We start from the raw sequence: 24,753 nt of genomic DNA on the forward strand, positions 1-24,753 counted from the left end.
TGTTTTCCTTGAGTACAATGAATTCTCCTCCGCTAATCTCTCTGTTTCTCCATCCTCTTCACCCTTCAACTCTAACAACTTATCATATCACACGCATACTAATTATACACTTCTCTCTCTCTCTCTCTCTCTCTCTCTCTCTCACACACACGCGCGCGCGCGCACACACAAACACACATCTCTACTTCACCTCCATCACATCAACCAAAATCAAAATCAAAACAACAACCCACAAAAGTTCCAAAAAACACTAGTGTCCTACTTATACATAAATACCAAAGCAAAGACATTTTTTTCAATTTAATTTCATTGATCCAAAGGAGGTCAATTTACATTGATACTTTGTGTCATACCCAACCTCAAATAACAGAACTCAGCGCTTGTACTTGAACAGGGACTCAAAACCAGCATTATCAATCAATCAATCAAAAGTTCATAACCCACATTGAGGGTTGTGAGGATTGTGTGGGCTCATGATGGGGAAGGAGTCTGACCATAAAAAGAGAATGGGAAAGGAGGTTTGCTTAATTTCTTCAACCTCTGCTTACAATTTGTTTGATCTCTCTTTCTGTTGCCCCTTAGTTCCTGTTAAGTTTATGCTACAAACATTAACTTGTTCGAATAATAACTAGACAAGGATTATTGAAAAAAGTAAACAAGAAAGTGAACATATGTTTGATGAAGAACTCATTTTTTATTTGGGTTAAAAATTATTACTTTAATAATTAGTAGATGTGCGTCATGGTGTGTTAAATGAAGGATCTAAATTTGATTTTAGAAACCATTCATGTTTTAGTCTAGAAACATCTTATGTAGGCCATGAAATCTAAATAACCTTCTCATGATATGTGTTGTTGATTAAAATAGACCTCAGGAAGATTTCATACTTATTGTTTGAATTGAAATTTTGGAGGATAAATGCTAAGAATCACATTTTCAGATCGCATTTGATGTGGCAGTTGATGTATACTTACTGCATTGATTATTATGCACCATACATTACTTTGTAAGAGTACTGAGAGAGAGACGTATATTGGCAATGGAGCAGGGCAAAGATGTTGAACGTGGAGAAACTAGTAGTAACCAAGAGGAGTTGGAACAGCCTTTCATTAGGCGGCGGAAAGTTGTTGCTCATGAAGATGATGGCAGTGGGAAAGAATTTCAAAGTGAATCCATTAGCATGGTTTTGCTTAGCACAGGTGTTGCTGTTTGTGGCTCTTTCCAATTCGGAATATGCGTAAGTTCTCTTGAAATTCTCTATGAACATTGTGTTTTTAGACAAATACTGAGAGTAGATTATATAAAGAATAGGCTTTTCTGTGCTTTCTTCTGATTAGGGGGGCTAAAACCGAAAAAAGAGTTGGTTGTTTAGCTTAAAATTTTTCTTTTGGCAGGTTGGATATTCAGCACCAACTCAATCTGCTATCAGGAAAGATCTCAATCTCTCTCTAGCGGAGGTTTGCATTGTTGTTCTCTTTGATGGTTTTAGACATGCCTTAATAGTAAAGGGATTATTAGTAATTTTCAGTGTTCTGGCAGTACTCAATGTTTGGCTCTATACTATCAATTGGTGCAGTGCTGGGTGCTATAACAAGTGGTAAGATTGCAGATTTTCTCGGCCGAAAAGGGGTATGGTAAATGTGACTTTCTGGTGTAAAAGAAAAAAGGAAAAAACTGAAGCTTGTCCATTGCACTAAGCTTCTTGAAATTTTATTGGTAGCAGGCGATGAGAGTGTCCTCTGTGATTTGCATTGTAGCATGGCTAGCCATCTATTTCTCTCAGGTATATGCTGTTTGCACAGTTTTTAGTTGTTAAATGTAATTGAACAGGTTCATATTACGGTATTTGTTATGACTCTTGTGCAGGGAGCTCTGTCACTTGACACAGGAAGGTTTCTCACAGGATATGGAATTGCAGCTTTCTCTTATGTGGTATATATATATGATATATCTCAAGCCATTTCTTTTTAATAGCTGAGCAAGGCTGTTTAATCTATTTGATGATGATAAATCCAAGTTTTAACCAAAATTAGAAAAAGTGGATGAACAGGTCCCAGTATTTATAGCAGAAATAGCGCCTAAGAATCTCCGCGGAGGGCTTGCAACATTAAATCAGGTAGGAGAATTTAGAATTGAGTGCATACCTGCTTGAAAAATATATGATCATTAAGACATAACTGTACTGTACTCCTTTTTCTATGCTTGTTCTGCAGGTTTTCATTGTTACTGGAGGATCATTTGCATTCATAGTAGGAACAATTATAAACTGGAGAGCACTAGCTCTAATAGGTAAATTCTTATTCCATAGGGTATCTTGCTATGCTTAATTACAAAACATGGTTCGACTGAGTTTCCTTTGGAAGGAACTGAAAATTTTGAAGGGACTGATTGTTTGGTTTCAATCTGAAGCAACTGTACCTTGCCTTATCTTGCTTTTGGGTGTATGCTTTGTACCCGAGTCTCCTAGATGGTTGGTGAGAATTCAAATCAGATTAGTTTTCTTTTACCTTTTGTTTTTCATGTTCCCACCACAATGGAGAAAAAGATGTGTGAGGCTAAAACCATTGTTTTCAGGCAAAGGTTGGCCGTGACAAAGAATTCGAAGTTGCACTGCAGACACTCCGTGGAAATAATGCTGATATATCCGATGAAATGACCGAAATTCAAGTACTTCCTGCCAACCTGAAAAATATTAATCCAATCACCTTTTTAACATTGAAAATGAAGATTTCCAACAAAGTTACCCTGTCTATTTGTTGACAGGAATTTATTGCTACTCTAAATAGTCTTCCAAAAGCCTCAATTTTGGATTTATTTCAAAGCAGAAACATCCGTGCTGTGATTGTAAGCAACTTTCATCTTATGATTTCATATTTTCTCGAATGATGTTAACCAAATAACTTATTTTCTTACTGAAATCTCCTGAACATGGTCATGGTTTTAGATTGGGGTTGGACTAATGGTATTTCAACAATTTGCGGGTATTAATGGTGTACAATTCTATGCAAGCGAAACATTCGAATCAGCTGGTAATAATCCGGGCTTTCCTAATACTACATTTCACTTGGTTTTTGATGCAAGTCTTTCCTGTGAAACTTACTCTATTTCTGTAATGCCAATTGCAGGAGTTTCAAGCAAAATTGGAACCATAGCTTATGCGTGTCTTCAGGTAAATCACTTTCTCCTGTTCATGTTTGAGTTTGTCCATCTAAACTTAGCTCATGTAAAATTCATTGACAGGTCCCAATAACTCTAGTAGGAGCATTGCTTATGGATAAGACAGGAAGGAGAGTTCTTGTAATGGTAGCCATTGATCTAGAAACCTGACCTTTTTCTAAAATGACATTTTTATAGGGTAAGCCTTTCATTATAGGTGTTTGTTTTTATGTCATGAAGGTTTCAGCAGCTGGGATGTTCGTAGGCTGTATGCTGGCAGGAACTTCCTTCTCTCTCAAGGTATCAAAAATCCAAAACTACATTCTATAACAAAAATCTTCTGTCTTTTCCCTGTTTGATCATGGTCTTAACTTAAGTTTGTAATTCAACATCTTTTGTAAATCAGGGACAAGGTTTGCTGCTCGATTGGGTACCGATAATAGCCATGTCTGGTGTCCTGGTAAGTTAACCATTACACCTTCAAACTTTCAAAATTATCATCAAACTTCTTCACAACATCTTCTCATTTTTCTTGGGTTACATTTGTCCCTGTGAAATCAGATTTACGTTGCGTTTTTCTCCATCGGGATGGGAGCAGGCCCTTGGGTGATAATGTCTGAGGTAAACTGTGGAAAACTTATCATTTCCTCAAAACCATTCATATTTGAGGCCTCTTGAACCAAATAGACAGCAGAGCTGCAGAATACTTTATGGATCAAATTACATATATTTTCTGTATGTAATATGGTTTCTCTTTGCAGATTTTCCCAATTGATATTAAGGGAGTTGGTGGGAGCTTGGTGGTGCTTGTGAACTGGTCAGGTGCTTGGATAGTTTCCTATACTTACAACTTTCTGATGAGATGGAGTTCCCCAGGTAAGTAAAACTTCTTGAACCAAACACATTGCATGATACTGAGAATTGGTTTTGTATTGTTTCACAGCTGAAGTCTGATTCAAATTTACTTATTTGAATTATTTTACAGGAACTTATTTCCTATACTCTGCAGTCTGTTTGTTGACCATTCTATTTGTGGCCAAGATAGTCCCAGAAACCAAAGGGAAAACACTAGAAGAAATTCAGGCAAGCCTCAATCCAGACAGAAGACAAAGTATATGAACTAACAACCTTTTAGGAGTTTTTTTTTATGTCAGAGAAATACAAGAAGTTACAAATGCAACACAAATATCTCAACATATAGAATGCGATATAGAAAAAGAAATGCTTGTATTCGTTTTTGGATAGAAAACTGTGGAAAGCAAGGTTGTATGCAAACTATAAATAACGAGTTATGCCCTGGTTTTAAACTCTCCAAGTTTTAGGCAAAGTATGATATCAATCAGTTGGTGCACATAAATATGATTGACGGTAACATTCTCCTAGATGGAAAACTGTGGGAGGAGGAACCAAGATGTTGGTATAACAGTTCAGATCATTCACAAGTACACGGATGATTGTACGTGATTGATTCTCAACCGTTGATGAGTATGGATCCCAACCGCTCATTTTCAGAGAACTTTGCAATTGATATTGAAGGAGAGGACTCACGATACAATTGATAATTTGATATGGTATAATGGATCATAATACTCCCACATACATGAATCATTGATTAATGGTAACATTCTTCTCGATATAGAATGCAAAACGGAAATGGATTCTCTGTATCTCATTTGTACTTAACTTGTATAAAATGCAAAACCTACTAGTATAGTAGTTTGGAGTAATTGTTTCTCTAGACAAAATTTTGAGTTCGAATTTTAGCATCCATGTAATGTGTGTGAGTTTATTATCATCATTCTCAATAAGAAAGGTCATGAAAAAACAAACTTCTATAAAATATGCATGTGTATCTATATATATAAAACAAAAGGCAGAGAATGGTGAAACATTCAAAATACCAAAAAATGCCCTTGGTTAATTTAAACATTAAGAATTAAAATTATTAATTAAATGAAGATGATATAGTAAATTCACATTTTTTTATATTAAAAAAATTAAGATTAAAAACCAATCAAATAATAAGTTCTACTTTTATGAAATATAACTACTCATGTTATCTTTTCTTCCAAGAGCTAGTCATCCGATAAAGTATACGATGAAAATTCGGCTATTATACATATTATTGACCAAGATAGCCTTGCACGGGATTTGATATTTGTTGGAAACACAAAAAAAAAAAAAAAAAAAAAACATTTTCCGATTTGTTTCATTTTGGATGGTCCACGACTCCACGAGTCAGCAACGGTCTCTGAGTCGGAAGACTATAGACCATCATCTGTTTCACCATGACCATGCCACGTATAGCTCCACCTTAACGACCTCTCCTTCGACCCAAAACCTATTCATTTCGGTTCATCAACGATCTCGCTCAGTTCCAATTCACACATCGCCTCCTCTCTCCCCCAATTTCTAGGGATCATAATTCGATTCACCAAGGTAAGTAAGTAGCTCTCTGATTATCTTTCAACGCTTTGTTTTGTTTGCCTCTGCCGACAAATGTTAAATGGGAATTCAAAGTTAGAATATTTTGTTTGAGTATTGTTTGGTTTCTGAGGAATTGGAATTGGGTTTTACTGAGCTTGGTTAAGCTGTTTGATTAAGTTGAGCTGCGCTTGACTTTTTGTGTGTGCGAGAACTGCGAATAGGAAGATTTTTCACGTTGAAAGTTAGGGCTTTTTTTGGTCCCAACTCTGAATTATACATTAATTATGTGCAGGGTCACTACTGTTAGAACTGAATTACATTAATGTGATGTCCCATTGAGTAGTGGGTATTGGGGAAAATTACAAAATGAGTTACAGAACGAGGTTTGGAAAAGATAATAGCGCTTGTGATAGTGGAAATGCTGTTGAAGGTTCTGGTTCAAGCAAAGGACCCAATGAAGTATCAAATGATTTTGATCATGAAATTGCTCAACTCACTAAGCATAGATCAAGACCCCATCAGCTTTTGAGCCAGGACATGCCTGGAAAGTCGAGGTTACTGGTTTCAACAATGAAAATGTTGGTTGGTCGTGAAAGTAATCATTCAGGACGCGGGAGATTCTCGTCTGCTGACGGTTGCCATGTTTTGAGCCGGTATCTGCCCATTAATGGTCCTTGGGGGGTGGACGAGTCAACAAGTCCTGCTTATGTTTCTCAATTTTCAAATGATGGTTTGTTTTTTGTTGCTGGATTTCAGGTATTGGGGTTTTGGGCTTAATGATATAACTATTTATTCTTGTGCTTAAAAAAAAATCAATTTCCCCATTATACATTCATGCAGATACAGAGTCCAAACTTTCTTCTTTTAATGAAACAGGGAGGCCATATTAGAATATATAATGTTGATAAGGGATGGAAAGTTCAGAAGGACATCCTAACCAAAAGCTTGAGATGGACAATTACTGATACATCTCTATCGCCAGATCAACGTTATCTTGTGAGTTAATGATGCTTTATTGAATCAAATGGAACTTCTGTATATAACTAAGACTTTTAAATTGTAGGTTTTCTTCATAGAAAAATAATCTCTTTGATTCGTTGCTTAATTCTCTAATTAGCAAATGCAAGATCAACCCATATCTGCTCTCAATCATCATGCAAACTATTCTATACATTTTGTTACACTACGTGCAAATTCCTTAGCTTGTGTATATGTAGTTCTTTCTCCTCTCTATAGAATAGGTTTAGATGTGTCTGGGATGATAAAGATATGTCATCAAGATTTATTGAATATTTGGCTTGTTTTCGTTTTCCTGACAATTATGATCATCATTCCAGAACTATTATTAGTCACGATTAATTTGAATGTAAAATTGCAGGTTTATGCTAGCATGACACCTATTGTCAATATTGTCAATGTTGGATCTTCTATGACAGAGTCACTTGCAAATGTTACGGTACGTGACACTAGTGCTACTAGCTTTGAATTTAATACAGAATATCTTGTAGATACTAGTTTAATTGGTTTGTTTACAGATCTGGTGTGATCCATAACGTTCCTGTGCCTTTTTATAAACTATGATACTTTTCAGCATATGTGTTGTTTGAATCGTTGTTATCATCTTGTAAAGTAGGAATGTTTATTAATGTTACCAGATCATGAAAGCTGGTAGATATTACTTCCTAGCTATGCTATCTGAGGTTACCTAGGGATGTTTTGTTGACTTCATTTCAAAATTATTGTTTTTCCTGGATAATCTGTTGGCATATTGGTGATTTTGCAAGATGTTACAACTCCCCACTATAATGCTTATCTCATTATAACCTGTGTTTTTACTTTTTGAAGTGTACATTTTATTTTTTTGGATAATTACTTATTCAATTTTAATAATCAGGTGATTTTCAGTTATGATGGTGCGCTTCATAGAATCACTTTCTTGTTCATATTTATTCTTTCTTACATTTAAGGATTACCTTTTCTGTTCAGGAAATTCATGAAGGTCTGGATTTTTCTGTTGATGGTGATGAGGATGAATTTGGAATTTTCTCAGTTAGATTTTCAACTGATGGGCGAGAGCTTGTAGCTGCAAGTAGTGATGCTTCAATATATGTTTATGATCTCCAAGCAAATAAAGTTAACCTCCGAATACCAGCACACGCGGTAAAGGCTCTGAAAAAATCGAATATAATCAAATTACTCCTTAATGGTGGTTTCTAAGAAGTTTGCTGTCTACTTTTAAAGGCACATAGTTGCCCATTCTAGCTCCTTTCTCCAGAGACTATCTGGATGGAACTTACAGGCATCAGTTGATTATTTTATTTAACTTTTGTTGCAGTCTGATGTAAACACTGTGTGCTTTGCGGATGAGACTGGACATCTCATATATTCTGGCGGTGACGATAATCTCTGTAAGGTAGGGTTCATCCATGGTCTTTATATGGTATAAGATGTAGAAATCATGATCTCTACATTGTTTGGTACTTGTTTTTAATTTTCTTTTATTTTGGCATTTGCTTTTTGTTGTCACTGAAATGTCAATCTTAAACATTGTTATTAAAGATTTTTCAGTGAAGGAACCTTTGTCCTTTTATTTTCTGATTAAGGAGGCCTAAGGCCTGGGGAAGGAGGATACTTCACCATTGGAGCTATGAGTCCCCATTAATTATAGTCCTATTTATTTTCTTGTACAGGTTTGGGATAGACGCTGCTTAATCACAAAAGGACAAGCAGCTGGGGTCCTGATGGGACATCTTGAAGGTGTTACATTTCTTGATAGTAGGGGAGATGGGCGTTACTTCATATCAAATGGGAAGGACCAGACTACCAAACTCTGGGATATAAGAAAGATGTCCTCTAGAGCCATGTAGTAAGTCTGTGTTACTTGTTTCCCTTTTCTGCTCGTGTTAACTTATTGGATTTCTGTTCAGTGCTATAAAAATATAATATTTATTGCTGTCAACAGCATGGGATAAGTTGACCCAATTTTGTTATATTCTCATATTAATATCTGATTTTTGACATGGTTTTGGCAGTCTTTCTTTGATAGGTTAACCTATGATGCTATTAATTGTTTTATGTCAATAATATAAAGAAGATGATATGGTAACATACATATTGAGTGCTGACAGCTTAATAGAACTTTATATCATGATATTTTCTGTCTGTAGAAGGGATGGTAAAAGGTTGGGGAACAATTAGAAGTGGAAAGGTAGATCATTTGCGAATAGTTACTATGATTAGAGCATGGTGGAATTTATCGAGCCTCTTTATCAGATTGTTTGGTCATATTAAAGCGTGGTGAAAAGAGGACCATCTTTGTGAAATTCGAATACAGCAGCTCCTATTATTTAGCATGGAATATGTCTCTGATCTTTGTTGAACCACTTTGTCTTAATGTCACTATTGTGTCTTTACCATATTAAAACATGCAGTTCATGTATCTCCTTTGTTTGTGCCTGTCTGCGTGCGGAATAAACACTCTTGTGAAATCGGTTTATTATTAAGATACTGAGATACTGGGTCAATGACTAAAGTCTAGACCCTCCATGGTTAAATATTAGTGTATGGATTTACTTTTGTGGCCACTGATTTTCAATTTTCCAACCAGCAGCCCAAGGCTTAGAGATCATGACTGGGATTACAGATGGATGGAGTACCCAGCTCATGCAAAAACTTTGAAACATCCAAATGATCAGTCATTGGCTACATATAGAGGCCATGGAGTCCTGCGTACTTTAATTCGCTGTTACTTTTCTCCAGCATATAGGTAATTCTCATTTCTGTATTAATTTTAAATTTGGCTTCAAAGATGTGTGAATCCAAAGTTGCAGATAGTGATATTGGCTTGAATCTGGTCAGTTCAAAAAAGTAATAATAATAAAGTGAAAAAAACCTTGTGGCAAGTCCAAGATTGAATGGACTAGGCTTTACTGTTCATGATGTATTGACTGAGTTATGAGTTCAAATGACTTATGAACTGCTGGAGTAGGTGTATGTTCCATTACCTGCTTTCATAGTTAACCCTGGTCTTGGTTTTTTTATTATGCTTTATTTCAAAGTTCAACACCAAGTTCATTTATCAGATTATGATCATGAATCTAGGGAAGTTGGTCAAGTAAAACATCTGGCATTGATTCAGCCTACAATCTTACTGGCTGCTTTTCTGGTTCTAGGGAATCCGTTTCATCTGTTATATAATCAGTTGGCTGTGTTGACAGTTGTTTAGGAGTATGTTTCTAACTTCGTATCCTACTTATTGCAGTACTGGACAAAAGTACATCTACACTGGATCTAGTGATCATTGTGTCTATATATATGATCTGGTACGTAACTCATCTTTCAGGTTTCACATCATCAACACAATGTTTTCTCATGTCATCCTGTTCAATATTTGATGTAATGGGATGAGGTAGCTATCATCTTTTTTCGTATTCATCTGTACGACCCATAAAAAGAAGACAAAAGTAAATGCTTGTATGATGAGTTCCTTGTGGCAAAGCAAGAATCATGGCTGGCAGTCTCTAATAAAATAACACTCCCATGAGAATTTCTCCTAAATTCAGCTTGTTGGCTTGTCACTACTACAAAGCTCAGTAATAGGCTAACATGTTCCCTTCTTGAAAAATTCTGTCTTGGGAACCTGAGATTATTGGATCTCTAGTAATTTTGTTTGTTCTATGAAGGTGACCGGAGCTCAAGTTGCGAGACTCAACCATCACGAAGGACCTGTAAGAGACTGTAGTTGGCATCCTCTCTATCCGATGTTGGTCAGCTCTTCTTGGGATGGGACGATTGCCAGATGGGAATTTCCTGGGGATGACCAAGTACCCACCCTGGTGAGGCCGAGAGCGCGCCGGAGGAGAGGCTACTATAACTATTGAGGATGGTTCATGTTTTTCAGAGTTTGTAATGTTATACTGCATTTAAAAAAAAAATTGCAGTCAGTAAGTACAGAAAAATTATAGTTCATTGGTCGCAGCCTTATAAACTATAATGGCTGTACACAAATGTAAAATATGTAATGTTATTGTTATTCACAATAAAAACAAATAGTGTGTAAAGTTGCATTGATATATTCAAATCAAATAATGTTTAGCATGCGACTCACTCCTATTTGATTTCAAGGGATTTTACTCATGTATTCATAAAATAAAATCCAATGTTTAGCTTTGAATGTCGTCAACATCATTCGCTTTGAAGCGTCTGTTCTTCTTGGAAATAAATACTTTTTGGTCTTTTTATATTAGAGTAAATTAGTATTTTATAAATAGTTTAGTAGTATGGTGTACTCAATTAATTTTGGGAGCTTCACTAATATACCCAAAATAGGGGCTGAAATTATATATATATAAAAAAACCATATGGAATGCACTTTAGAAACACACCCAAAACCCATTTACTACATAAGAAATTGGTGTTGAAGTTTCTATAAATTACGTGATTGACACTGATCAACTTAAAAGAAACACAACACAAAAAACTTAAAAAACTCCCAAAACAAGCCCATCCCAATTTTATAAAAAAACCCAAACAATTCATTACAAACAAAACGTCTCGAAAACCGTAGCTTCATTAACGCGTCATGTTGATTAATGGTTGTAATGTTCCACACCTTTATTGTAATGTTGATTAATGACTGTGATGTTCTAGTCTAGGGTAATAACACTGCTAGTTTCCTATGACATCCTATTTCTAATGCACGTCTACCCCCTGTAATATTCTAGTGTAGGGTAATAACACTGCTAGTTTAATGTCATGTTGCTATTTCTAATACATGTCTACCAAAGAAAGGATGAAGAAAGAACAAACCAGACTAACTCAAAACAAGCCAAACCCATATTTTTTTTTTAAAACCTAAACAATTTATTATAAAAAAAATTCACGGAGTATTAAAAACAAGCTGAGCCTAGATTATTAATACTATTATGTCATAGAAGTACATTGTTAATACTCTGTCATAAAAGTACATTGTTAAACAAAAATGAGATTCATAACTGAAATACTAACAAAAGATAAATCGATCATCAAAGCTTAAAATACATTCTAAAAAACAACTAAAATCTAAACAGAAATACATAATTGAAGCAAAAGATCAAATATCTCAAGTCCAAACCAAACGACGACGACAACGACGATGATGACGATGACAACAACGTCGAAGTGGCAAAAGAGGAGTAGAGCTCGAAGATGAGGAGTAGAGCTAGGAGCATCTGATCGAGGTTCGTTCGATGTTCAGAACAATCCGAAAAAAATATATGAATATAAGCACGATTTTAGAATAAGAAATCGAAGGTGAAATACTGAAAATTGTAGATCAAAAATGCAGAATATAGTTGGACCTGAGACTAAGCTTCAATGGAAGCTCCTCTTGCTCCAACACTGAGAAAGCACCAGCAAGAAAGGAGAAAATGAATCTGATTTGATTTTTTGGCAGATCTGATTTTTCTCTCTCAAATCCATAGTACAAGGGCAATATAGGTATTTTACACATACAAATAAACTGAAAAATAGCTATTGTCAATTTTTAGGTTCTTTTTGGGTGTGTTTATAGTTTTTAAAGTGTATAGGGTTTCTTTATAAGACTATGTCTAAGATTATATATAACACTAAATTTGTAATTAATTTTAGAGTTCATTTAAGAACACCCAAGATTTATAGTATATCTTAATTCAAATGGGATTTATATCATAAGTGCAGCCTATAAATCCATGTAAATACTTGGGAATCTAGATAACCCAATATCATCATCATCCGTAACAGCTGCTACTACTTGTACCACCAAAAAAAGGATGCTAAAATATTCAAGCACTGCTAAAATATGAATATGGTTTGAATGTATTAGGTTGAGTTTTATTCTTCTCCATAAGGAGGTATATATAGGAGTTTACATAAGGGTCTTACAAGGAATTAGATAGAGTAAAGAATTAGGAAAGTATCTCCTAATTGTACAATGATTTATCACTTATATAAAAAAAATAAGAAAGTAAATCCCTTAATTAATCACGGAAGTAAATCTCCTTTATTAATTAGGAGACTCACATCAACACTCCTCCTCAAGTTGGTGCATATATGTCACCAATGCACAATTTGGTAAGTGAGTCATGAAATACTCTTCCACAAACAGCTTTGGTTAAGATATCTGCCAGTTGATCTTCTGATTTTACGAATAGTAGGTGGATGATCTTTTTCTCAATTTTTTCTTTGATAAAATGTCTATCAACTTCAACATGTTTGGTTCGATCATGTTGAACTGGATTATGGGCAATATCGATAGCTGACTTGTTGTCACAATGCAACTCCATTGGCTTTTCTGGCTTGAAGCTCAATTTTGTCAAGAGTTTTCTGATCCACAATAATTCACAAACTCCATGAGCCATTCCTCAATACTCTGCTTCTGCACTAGACCGAGAAACCACATTTTGCTTTTTACTCTGCCAAGTGACTAGGTTACCTTCCACGAATGTAAAGTAACATGAAGTAGAACGTCTATTTGTAATAGAACCATCCCAATCAGCATCTGTGTATCCAACAACTTCCAGATCTCCATTTTTTGAGAACATTAATCATTTCCCAGGGGCTGACTTTAAGTATCTTAAGATCCGATCAACTGTATTCCTATGAGAAACACTGGGCGAATGCATAAACTGACTAACCACACTCACAACATATGCAATATCTGGTCTTGTGTGTGCCATGTATATCAACCTTCCAATAAGGGGTTGGTACTGTTCTTTATTGGTTGGTTCTTGGTCCATGTCTTCACACAACTTGTGATTCATCTCAATGGATGTGTCAGCAGGCTTACATCCAAACATTCTTATTTCAGTGAGTAGATCTATTACATACTTCCTTTGACACATAAATATACTAGTTTTTGATCTTGCTACTTCGATTCCGATAAAGTACTTCAGATCACCTAAATCCTTCATCTCAAATTCCTGAGACAAATACTTTTGCAACTTCAGTTGCTCTTCTGTGTCGTTTCCAATTACAATTATATCATCTACATAAACAATTAATGCAGTAAGTTTCCTTCATCACACTTCAAGAACAAGGTGTGATCTGAATTACTCTGTATATATCCAAAATTCTTCATAGATTTAGTGAATCTGTCAAACCATGCCCTGAGAGATTGCTTTAACCCATATAATGACTTTCTGAGCTTACAAACTTGATTTTTCTTGTCAGAAGCTGAATTACATCCTCGGGGTAAGTCCATATATACTTCTTCTTCCAAGTCTTCATGTAAGAATGCATTTTTGACATTAAACTAATGTAGTGGCCAATCAAGATTTGCTGTTAGAGATAATAGGACTCTAATAGTGTTAATCTTGGCTATTGGGGCAAAGGTCTCCTTGTAGTCTATCCTCTGTGTGTACCCCTTTGTCACCAATCTAGCTTTATATCTTTCAATGGATCCATTTGCTTTAAGTTTCATAGTATAAATCCACCTGCATCCTACTGTCTTCTTTCCATGAGGTAAGGGCACGAGTTCCCATGTGACATTATTTTAGAGAGCTCGCATTTCTTCATTCATACCTTCTTTCCATTTTGGGTCTTCTAGTGCTTCAGTTACACTGTTGGGGACAGAGTCAACCAACTGCTTCACATAGTGCACACGTGACTCTGATAATTTGCTGAGAGATATATAATTACTTATGGGGTATTTTCCTTTGGCTTTAAGATTTTCTTCATATTCTACTGAAGGTTTGACATGGTTCTTCCTTTCTGGAAGTTGATATGTATGCTCTGTACCTTCTGAAATTAAATCATCATAGGATATTTCATTAGTGTTATCAGTTTCAAGAAAAGATGTTACCTGAATGACTTCCTCAGTAGGTGATTGGTGCGGTACTGGAGTTGAAGATGACAAAATCTCATAAAACGGTTCAATTTCCTCATCTTGATTTTGATAGCGTAGAGACAGTTAATCGTTTTCTTTTGGCTACTTGGTCATCTCGGCGACCGATCATTTCAAAGCAGATTCTTTGTAGTTGAAGAACTAAGGGGAGGTGATCGGTTGTGTTCCACTAGCAACCAATCATTTTGATGCAGAGTGACGTCCTGGGGAAAAAAATCAAGAATTGGAGCAGTGGTGGATTCTCAATTCTCCTCCTAGGTTGTTGAAAAATATAAGCCATGTTCTCGAAACACAACATCTATAGAGGTGAAGACCTTCTGACTAGGAGGATGATAACACCGGTATCCTTTCTGATGAAGTGCATAGCCAATGAAAACACATTTTTTGGCTCGGGGATCCAATTTACTTTGTTGGTGATCATGTAAGTGGACAAATACAATACAGCCAAAAATTCGAGGTTCTAGGTTTGGGGTGGGAGATGTTTGGATATGGTGGTGAAGTGTTTGAAGTGGTGTTTGAAAATTTAGGATACTAGATGGAATCCGATTGATAAGGTACGCTGTAGAGACGACTGCTTCGCCCCAAAAGTGTCGTGGCATATTGGCACCAAAGAGAGAGGCATGAACGACTTCCAATAAGTGTCTGTTCTTTCTTTCAACCACCCCATTCTGTTGGGAAGTGTAAGGGCATGAGCGTTGATGTATGATGTCATGATCTTGTAAGAACTGGTTAAGATTATGGTTAAGAAATTCTCCGCCCTTGTCAGAACGAAGAACTTGAATTTTGGCATGAAACTGAGTCTCCACCATTTGATAAAACTGTTGAAACATGGAACTGACTTCCTCTTTAGTTTTGAGAAGGGAAACCCAAGTCATGCGTGTGCAATCATCTATAAACATGACAAACCATCGCGCCCCTGCCGGAGTGGCAATTTTAGCAAGTCCCTAAACATCAGAATGAACAAGGGAAAACGAAACCAAACTCTTATTTGAACTTAATGGGAACGAGACACGATGACTCTTAGCCAATTCACACGTATCACACTGGAAGCTGGAAACATCAAGACTGGAAAATAATGATGGAAACAACTTCTTAAGATAACAGAATGAGGCATGCCGAAGACATTTATGCCATAACCAAATTTTGTCTCTCTCCCTATTAGAACGAGTTTCACTGGTTCTGAAAGCTTGACCAACCTTGACCTCATTATCCGATGCCCAGTCCAAGTAGTAAAGTTTGCCCCTTCGAGTACCACAACCAATCGTCTTTCTTGTGAGGGCGTCCTGAAAACACAATGATTCGGCCAAAATGTTACGATACATCCCAAAGTAGTAGTAAGTTGTGCAACATATAATAAGTTATGGTCCAAAGATGGAACAAGTAATACAGAATCCAGATGTAGGGAAGTTGAGAGATATAAAAAGCTCTTCCTAACCACATTAGACACCGCTGACAAAGTGGATGATTTGCAACTAATAAGTTGGCTAGGATCAAAAGTCATGTGATCCGTAGCACCTGAGTCGATAATCCATGCGGATTTTTTAGATGACGTATGAAAAGTAGAACCTTTGGTGGTGGCGATAGAAGTATAAGTCCAAGTAGCTGGGCCAACAGGATTGACCACATGCTTCTTTGAGTCTGCAATAAGGGGAGAATCGTAGGGGTTCTTGACATTGCAGCGAAAGTAAGATGTGATATGAGAATATGAGGAATTGTGATTGGAGGAATTTGATGTATGAATTTGATGTAGGAATTAGATTTAAGAGGTATGTATATAAGATTTGTGGGTATGTGTTTAGGGATTTTGATAAGAGGATTTGAGGACTTCAGATTTTAGGGATTTGGATTTGGGGAAAATATGAGGAATTTGATTTAGGGTTTGGGATTTGAATATGAGAAATTTGAGATAAGAGTTTAGAGACAACCTAGGATCGATTGCTCTGATACCATGCTAAAATATGAATATGGTTTGAATATATTAGGTTGAGTTTTATTCTTCTCCATAAGAAGGTATATATAGGAGTTTACATGAGGGTCTTACAAGGAATTAGATACAGTAAAGAATTAGGAAAATATCTCCTAATTGAACAATGATTTATCACTTATATAAAAAATAGGAAAGTAAATCCCTTAATTAATCAAGAAAGTAAATATCCTTGATTAATTAGGAGACTCACGTTAACAAGCACAACATCAACACCAAATAAGTAGACCAAAGGAGGATGCTAAAATATTCAAACATAATTGCAACACCAAATAAGTGGGCTGATGAAATCCAACCTGAGCTGTTAAGGTTGATCGTGAAAAAGCTCGCTTCAAATTTCATGGACATTGTTCACTTTGAAACTGTCTGTTCTTCTTGGAACCGCGCTGTAAGATGGTGTACCTCTGCTGCCGCGTTGCCTCCTCAATATCCATGGCTCATGTTCCCCATCATCAAATCGCCTAGTAGATGGCCCAAGCTCCCTGGTGATGGTGATAGGGAGGGCATATGCTTCTTCAGCCTGGCAGATAATAAGGTTTACAAGATGGACTGGAAAGTGTCTCAAGGCTTTCCTGGCGATGTCGATTCCCCTCCGGGTTCATCACATGATAGGTAGCTGGTGGGTGGTTCATGACATGGGTGGCTAGTGATGCTGGATGTGGGGTCAATATTATTCGACGAAATCTATGGGATTCGTCTTTTCAATCCAATATCTATAAAAAGCAAGACGCTTCCTCCCTTGCGCCGGTACGGGTCTTCAATCAGAAAAGTTGTGCTTTCCTCGGACCCCTATCGCAACAACTTTGTCGTGGTAATTCATGATACCATGTCTCGATCAAGACAAGGGCAGAACTAGGAATTTTTCAATGAGTGGGCTAGTTAAAGTTGTTATAGCTTAACATCTAATGACCAATTTTTGTTTTGGTACTTACTGTTTCTATAGTTTTTCAAGAAGTATATTAAAGTACAGATTGGGATAAATAGTGAAAGGTTGAGAGTTAAAATCATGTGTTTATTAAGAGATTATTTTATTAATTGAGCAAACAAATTAAATATAACATGATTATATGCCCACAAAAATTGAATGGACAGTGGGTTACAATACTACATTTGAGTGGGCTACTAAATTTTTATGTGATGAATAACATTAAACTATATGTAATATATTTTAATTTTATAAAAAGCTACCTGGGCTAGAGCCCATGGTAGCCCTCTACCTAGTTCCGCCCATGGACCGAGACCAAGAGGACTAACATCCTATCAGCACGGCAGAGGCGGAGAAAACGATGTTGCGGGGGCATGGACTGACTTAGAGGATTCGCATGATCATTATGGCAGCTGTTTTGATATCGTACTCCATAACAATGGCCATTATTTATTTGCACTGTCCTTGGACCACTCAATTCAAGTTTGGGACTTTGGGGACACCTATAATAACCATCCCACCAAGATCATGAGATTTGAACCTTCCATTGTTCTTAGTTGCATGACGAGTGGTAAAAAATGGTTACTGGAGTTAATGGGTGAGCTTTTGCTTGTGGTGCAGGAATTCTTGGGGCACAATTACGGAGTAGCGGAGGACTTTTATGTCTACAAGTTAAACATTGTTGCCAAAACGTGGGAGAATGTGGAATCTTTGCGCAATTGTGCTTTATTTTTGGACAGTAATGGATCGGCAATGTCGTTATCCACGAGAAAATTGCCAGCATTAGAAGAAAACTCAATTTACTTCGCATACTCATATCAGGAGTATTCATTTAGGGGGTGGTGTATTCAATTTAGATTTTAAAGAAATTTGAAAGTTTAGGTGTATCCAATCACAATTTTATAGAAGTCTATTCAATTGTGGGTGTATTTAATTCATACTTTTTAAACTCCATTCAAATTTGGATGTATTCAATCACGACTTTAAAAGACTTCATAAAAGTTTAGGTGTATTAAAAAAGAGATTTTCTATTTAAACCCCACATTTCTCTTAGTTCACCCCATGTTCTAAGTTCACCCAAACTTTTAATTTAAATTTTCACAATTTCTAAGAAAACCCCACTATCTTCCCAAACTACCCTTAAATACACCCCAAACTAAAAAAATAAAAACTAAAAGAGATTATCTATTTAAATCCCACAATTTTCTTTGTTCTCAGTAAATAAATAAATAAAAACACAAACAAATGAAACCCCAAATCTGAAATTTAATATTTTCTAGAGAAAGAAAACAACTTTACCTCTCTCTAAGAACTGTAACTGGAATTCTAACACTTGGGTATTGTTGAGTTGAGAGAGAGAGAGAGAGAGAGAGAGAGAGAGAGAGAGAGTTTGTAAACAGGAAGTTGGAATGAGGTTTTTAAAACTTAATATAAAGAGTGGTGGGGTGTGTGGGGGCGTGTGTATAGATGTACTAGGGTTAATTATTAAATTGGATGACCTTTTTTGTCTTTTTATACAATAATAAAACTTACAGCTTAATGATTTAAGTATTGGGGTGAATAAAGAGAAGTGCGGGGTTTAAATAGAAAATCTCTTAAAAAAACTCATTGATTTTAAAGAAAATACAAAAAGTGGTGAATTTCGTTTGATAATAGACTAATTTTAGGCCATGACAAATCATTGCTTACCCCCAGAGATTTTGATAGATATATTATTTTTATTCTCAAGATATAATTTCATCACTTCTACTGCCACCATCTTATCATGACTATCAACATAGCAGATATCGCCGCCACCACCACCACCACAGTCATCGTCGTCTACGCCGCCACCACCACCCCTAGCACCACCACCACCACCCACCACTACCCCCTACCAACCCCACCATCACCACCACTACCGCAAGCACCATCACCATCCCATCATTGCCATCACCACCACCCTTACCGGACCTTCACAACCACTACCACCCCCATTATCAGCCCCACAGTCACCACCACCACAACCACTGCTAGCGTCATCACCATCACTGCAACTGCCACCTCCACCGCTGGTCTCTCCTTGCAAGTGCACAAGATTGATGTAGTATAGCGTTTGACAAGTCCAAGTGTCGTTCCCACGAGGATTCCAAATTAATATAATATTCGAATACCTACATTAAATCTAACTGATACGCAAGTGAATTTGTAGAGATTGTTGTTGTGAAAGTCTATGAAACAAACAATGAAATTAATAAAAGCAATTGAGAATAAAAGGTTGAATTTTAAGGTTGAAAAACAATGATGAAGGTCTAGGGTTTCGGAATCAACCACAAGCAATCCAAGTTAGATTTCAATGCATTCAATAGGTTCTTTAGATGATAATTCCCGTATCTAAGTCCTTTTCAGGCACACAAACCATAGTTTTCCTTAAGTGTAAGATTCTTTTCTAGTTCAGACAAAGATCATATACTCAATCCTGCAATCTATTCTGGTTAAGGCATAAATTTAACAAGTTGAATTCATTATGCTCTAGAAAACAAGGGAACCAAGCAAACCATTATTCTTCGTCAAGCAATAATGTAATTCACCACACTTAATCACAAAAAGCTAATTGAATTATATTGCAAGTTCTGCCTCAAATTCATCTTCCAATTTACTAGATGCAAAGCCCTAAGGTGATCAATTAAAGAACTTAAACAAATAGCAACAATTAAAATAGTGATTAAACATTATCTAAAAGAAATTTAGAATCCATTAAATAGCATTAAAAATCATAACTATCCATGCTCGGGCGTCATCCTCGCCTTAGAGAATAATTTAGTTACTCATGTTCAAAGAAAACATAACTGAAAAACTAGAAAACAAAAAATAAAACTTATGGATTGTGACGACGCTTGAGAACTTGACGATGGCAGCGGCTCTTTGACTCTCCTTCAAGTTACTATTTTCTGGTCTTCTTTAAATAAGGAACAAATCCTCTTTTGGATTGGTAATTATGTTTTCCTAGTTTGGCTTTAATATGATGCAAAATCCTACTAAACATAGGGCCAGACCTTAGAAAATAACCTTGCATCCTTGTAGACACTTCCCAAATGTAATTGACACAAATTAAACTCCAAGGATTGGACTTCAAATGGATTATTTTACAAAACCCGCAGAACACATTCTACCCAAATTGTCTGTACTAAAACGGTCACAACTCTCTCCACACATATCCAAATCACGAACCGTAAAATTCTACAGAAAGATAACATCCGTATCTTTCCAACGATATAAGGCTCAACATCTGGTTCGCTCTGAAGAAGTACAGTATATTCTGTCAAGTTGACTGTTTTGCACAGCACATTTTGCTCATAGGATTTCACATTATATTTCAATTCCAAAATTGCTCATTTTGCTTGCTTTTCCATCTTTACTCTTCAAACCTAGTAAAACACAAAACTAAATAAAAATGGACTAAACTCATTTAAGAACATAGTAAGAATCTAAGAGAAAGATAATAAAAATGTATGAAATAATGGTTATATCAACCACCACCACCTCCACCTCCACCACATCCACCACCACACTCCCACCACCACCATCACTATCATCCCCACCTCCTCCACACTGCCACCACCACTACCACCCCCACCTCCTTAACCACTACCTCCCCCCACAAACCACCATCGCCACCGCCATTGCCATCACCACCATCGTCATCGCTATAAACTCCATTCTAATCAATAATAAAATTATAACAAACTCAGTTAAAATTTATACACAAATTTAGCCAAAATCTATGTGGAGTTTGTAGAATTGAGTCAAACCCAATTAAATTCAATTAAACTCCATCAACTTTATACCTATTTTAAAATCATTTAAAATCTAAATTGAATTATCTCTTTGATGATATTCATGTTCGAGGAGTATTCAGCTTAGAAACTAAACTTGTTAAGCAATATTATACAACGCTAGGTATGCACCAGCCCTTTGGATTGTGCCTAGTCCCTGACGATGTTGGTATCAAACTTTAGTTTTGTTTCTATTTGACATGTAACAAGTAGGCTTATGATACTTATAACTTTTAATAATAAGTCTATGAAAGTTATCATAAAACGACAAATTAGCATAAAACGACAGATAACAATCCAAATCCGGAATAACTTTAACCTTGTCCTAGTCTTTGCTATCCTCGGAACCCCCCAAAACTCACACACCAAACAATCAAATAACTCTTGTTTAATTTACCCACCAAAGACAAAGCTCAACTTACATAATAAAACAAAGAAACAAACAAACCAAGCAAGCAAGCAAGAACTTGCCAAGCAAACGACAATGGCGTCGTCCGCAGCAAGGATTACCTTCCGCATACTCATCATAGCTCTGGTTCTTCTGGTCCTCTTCTACGTCGGTCGACCTCTCTACTGGAAAATCTCCGCCACCATCCACGAGATCCGCGAAAACAAACAGACCGTTCAACAAGGTACATAAATTCACTTTCCTTTTTCCGCTTTGATTTTTGATTTTTCGTTTTCTGGGTATGAATTTTTTGCTCTGGGTTTCGAAATGGGGTTCAGGTTTGTCGAAGATCGTTCTGGAAGCTCAGAAATCGGTGGGTTGGTACCACGACGAATCGGATTCGGGGTCCCGCGTAGATCGGGTCGCGAAGAATGTCGGGTTGGCCACGACCCGGAGGCTATTGCTCCACCAGGTTTCATGAAAGTTCTTTTACCGTTCCGATTTCTGTTATGTGCTTTTCTGTGTGGGAATGTTAATGGTGGCCAAATGGGTTTGTTGTTCAGATCTGGTCTTTTCGAATGAAGTGGCTAATTATGTTAGATTAATATATTTCCCAAGAAGTGAAATGTTCCCTTCTGGAAATTACCACTTGTTAGAAAGAAAAATTTGTACAACCTGCAATGTATGCCGGATAATGTAACCGTTTCTGGAGATATATAAATAGAGTTGTACTGAGTTTTGATTTGATGCATTGGATTGGATTAGTGATTGCCTTTGATTTTCATTTTCGGTACGCTTTCAAATTTGTAGTTCATATGCGAACCCGAAAAAGGGATGAATTTGATAATTCAGATGCTCTGGCTTGATTGATTGTACATGCCATTCATGAATGTTTTGGATTAGAATACCAAGTTTAAAGTTTTAACTGCGGCTGTTCATCAAACTGTAGTTTCCATTCTGCAAGTTATGTTAGGAAGAATCAGCGGATTTTGTTTCTTTTTGTTATTTTCTTTTCTTCATGTAGTCATGTGAGGGGTCATCCATGCCCACCAACTATTGGATTATGATCCAGTAGATGATACTTAGTCACAAAATCAAAGTACTAATCCGGATTTCGATATTTGTTGTTGAATTTTGATCCAATAGTTAAGCATGAATTTTGTGTTTATTAATGAGTGGGAGATCCAAACTGTTGGAAACTAATAGTATACTGTAATTAGGATTCTATAGGAATATTTGGGTTCCTAATTTGTTTTAGGGGTTGTGATCTGATTTCCTAAACTAAGCAATTTGGTCCTAAACAAACATTATGTATGTAGATGTATACATCTCACCAAAGTTTACCAGGAAGATCTAGATCTGTGAGTGTTCTTCTTTAGGCTGCTATAAGGCATTGGTGAAGTCCTCTTAGTGTTCTTTCCTTCATGTGGGTGCGTGCGTAAAGTCGAAAGGGAAAGCATGAAGGCGGTACAAATGCAGATATCTGAGTGTTAGAACTTGGAAGACATTTTTTGCAAGATTTTCTGTGCGCAGATTGGTTCTGAAGAAACAGGAGAAACCAGTGAGAACTTACTAGTCTAAATGTTGATATTATTTAGCTGTTTCTATCTGTATGGGTTACTATTACCTACCTATTGCCTTAAAATTCTTTAGGCTTAGAATAGGTCATTCAACTGCCAAATACATGATTATTACTCTCCTTTCAAAGCTTGAAGTGAAGTGAGCCATTTTTCTGAGAGTTCATACTCTACTAGAGTAATTTTTCAGTGACAGGCTAAAAAAAGTCCATGATATATCAGTTTTGCCGTCCATCCGTATTATGATGCGTGAATTAGTAACACCTTGTGATGGTGATGATGCGTTACACACAAATTTTTTACCACTACTGTGAACAGTATGGGTCACCTCCCATGACATAGTAGGAATGGCAGGAGGTGGTCAGAGGACAGATGTGCATGGCCTTTTTCACTCATTTTGGGCCTTTATGACTTAGTTGGACTGCCAAAGCTTGTTAATCACCTTCGATTTCTAGCATACCCATCAAATGATCCAAGTACTTTTTTTTTCCCTCTTTTCTTCACTGATTACAAATTGAACAAAATCCTATGAAACCTAAGAGCATTTTTAAAGGAGATGTCAAATTCATCGTGACATTTTTATCATGTAGAAAAAATAATTGTGACTCACTCCAACTGAAATATTAAAACTCACGTGGAATAACCCTTATATAAAATGTCAAATTAGCACATAAATCATTAAATTTAAATTTAATTTGGCATCTCTCTCTGGCTAGCTTAAGTAGAAAAAAATAAAATAAAGAAAATTATTTGTATTTTTTAGTAACAAGAGACTTACTTTGGGAACTACGATGCATAAATTATAGATGTCCAATAAGTTCACAATATTTTCCAAGATACTCTCTCCAACATCGTGGATCTTGGTCTTTTGACATTTCTCTAGAGCAAGCTTTTGTGCATCAAGGTCAACAACAGCATCCCATAACAATACGCAATACCATTGACATACATACACTTGTTTTCTTCAAACTTGATTTTTCTGGTTTATATAAAAAGGGTGAAAACACAGAGTGTGAAAATGAATGATGATGGAGAAAGAAACCCATGCACCGACTTTTGAACAGTTTGATTCTTCAACGTCAGATTTTTCCTTTACATAGATTTCCAAGTACACTCGATCCAAAGTAGATAAGTCAGCTTTGAATTCTGAATTCTATAAACTCATGGGTCGTCCCGTGCATATGAAAACCATCATTTCCAGCTGCATGTGTTCCTTCCCTGATGGGCTCTTTTGTGTTTTCTACAATGCAATGAATTAAATTCTGATCATCTAGAACTAGAAGACTAGAACTGGATTGGCTAGGTTTTGTAATGTTATAAGAATTTACAATATAATATAAACACTAGGTTTTGAAAAGCTAGTGTTGCCGTTTCTTTAATAAGTGCATGGACTTTGTCGAAAAGTCATTAGCTTTATTGTATTGGGAACCCTACTTATTGCAATAATATTCATTAAGAGCTCGTTTGGGAGTGATTCTAGAAAAGCACCTCTCTATATAATCACTTTAAGTGATTTTTAGCGATTTTATGGAGACGCACCTCCCATATGCTCCTTTCCAAAATCGCTTAAAATCACCTAAAGTGATTATATGGGAAAACATATGAGAGGTGTTCTTCCCTA

The 24,753-nt window shown here is 36.3% G+C and overlaps 3 protein-coding genes across 7 annotated transcripts; all 3 read left to right on the plus strand.

Moving 5' to 3' along the window:
- The first annotated feature begins 223 nt into the window (after positions 1–223).
- LOC103322903 (sugar transporter ERD6-like 16) lies at positions 224–4,466 on the plus strand. Of its 2 annotated transcripts, XM_008224857.3 has the most exons (19): positions 224–518; positions 1,049–1,237; positions 1,395–1,457; positions 1,540–1,629; positions 1,724–1,783; positions 1,867–1,932; positions 2,051–2,116; positions 2,214–2,289; positions 2,410–2,474; positions 2,575–2,667; positions 2,764–2,844; positions 2,945–3,029; positions 3,126–3,169; positions 3,241–3,303; positions 3,397–3,456; positions 3,563–3,616; positions 3,718–3,777; positions 3,918–4,032; positions 4,142–4,466. In XM_008224857.3, the coding sequence occupies exons 1-19, from the start codon at positions 474–476 to the stop codon at positions 4,273–4,275; spliced, it is 1,509 nt and encodes a 502-aa protein (XP_008223079.2). In that variant the 5' UTR covers positions 224–473; the 3' UTR covers positions 4,276–4,466. The 2 variants fall into 2 exon arrangements, with proteins under 2 accessions (XP_008223079.2, XP_088901146.1); XM_089045020.1 differs by lacking the exon at positions 224–518 and having other exon boundaries at positions 1,099–1,237; positions 1,577–1,629.
- Positions 4,467–5,345: 879 nt separating this feature from the next.
- LOC103322901 (LEC14B homolog) lies at positions 5,346–10,680 on the plus strand. Of its 4 annotated transcripts, none has more exons than XM_008224854.3 (10): positions 5,346–5,599; positions 5,876–6,339; positions 6,460–6,579; positions 6,962–7,039; positions 7,570–7,743; positions 7,919–7,996; positions 8,274–8,449; positions 9,191–9,349; positions 9,845–9,905; positions 10,266–10,680. In XM_008224854.3, exons 2-10 carry the CDS (start codon positions 5,950–5,952, stop codon positions 10,461–10,463), a joined length of 1,434 nt encoding a protein of 477 aa, XP_008223076.2. In that variant the 5' UTR covers positions 5,346–5,599; positions 5,876–5,949; the 3' UTR covers positions 10,464–10,680. The 4 variants fall into 4 exon arrangements, with proteins under 4 accessions (XP_008223076.2, XP_008223078.2, XP_008223075.2 ...); XM_008224856.2 differs by having other exon boundaries at positions 9,194–9,349; XM_008224853.3 differs by having other exon boundaries at positions 5,346–5,595.
- A 10,894-nt stretch (positions 10,681–21,574) lies between these two features.
- Positions 21,575–22,300, plus strand: LOC103322900 (Low-density receptor-like protein). The gene is made up of 2 exons (XM_008224852.2): positions 21,575–21,799; positions 21,894–22,300. Exons 1-2 carry the CDS (start codon positions 21,652–21,654, stop codon positions 22,034–22,036), a joined length of 291 nt encoding a protein of 96 aa, XP_008223074.1. The 5' UTR covers positions 21,575–21,651; the 3' UTR covers positions 22,037–22,300.
- Positions 22,301–24,753: the final 2,453 nt, after the last annotated feature.

Source organism: Prunus mume, linkage group LG2 (genome assembly GCF_029339155.1).
Source record: "Prunus mume cultivar Tortuosa linkage group LG2, ASM2933915v1, whole genome shotgun sequence".
NCBI lineage: Eukaryota > Viridiplantae > Streptophyta > Magnoliopsida > Rosales > Rosaceae > Prunus > Prunus mume.

Excerpts from the sequence above, each read along its gene's own strand:
- LOC103322903 (XM_008224857.3), top strand. The coding sequence starts at position 474 with ATGATGGGGAAGGAGTCTGACCATAAAAAGAGAATGGGAAAGGAG. Across the intron at positions 1,458-1,539 it reads TCAATCTCTCTCTAGCGGAG|TACTCAATGTTTGGCTCTAT; the intron begins GTTTGCATTGTT and ends GTGTTCTGGCAG. Across the intron at positions 3,170-3,240 it reads TAGCTTATGCGTGTCTTCAG|GTCCCAATAACTCTAGTAGG; the intron begins GTAAATCACTTT and ends ATTCATTGACAG.
- LOC103322900 (XM_008224852.2), top strand. The coding sequence starts at position 21,652 with ATGGCGTCGTCCGCAGCAAGGATTACCTTCCGCATACTCATCATAGCT. Across the intron at positions 21,800-21,893 it reads CAAACAGACCGTTCAACAAG|GTTTGTCGAAGATCGTTCTG; the intron begins GTACATAAATTC and ends AATGGGGTTCAG.
- LOC103322901 (XM_008224854.3), top strand. The coding sequence starts at position 5,950 with ATGAGTTACAGAACGAGGTTTGGAAAAGATAATAGCGCTTGTGATAGT. Across the intron at positions 7,744-7,918 it reads TCCGAATACCAGCACACGCG|TCTGATGTAAACACTGTGTG; the intron begins GTAAAGGCTCTG and ends CTTTTGTTGCAG. Across the intron at positions 7,997-8,273 it reads GTGACGATAATCTCTGTAAG|GTTTGGGATAGACGCTGCTT; the intron begins GTAGGGTTCATC and ends TTTCTTGTACAG.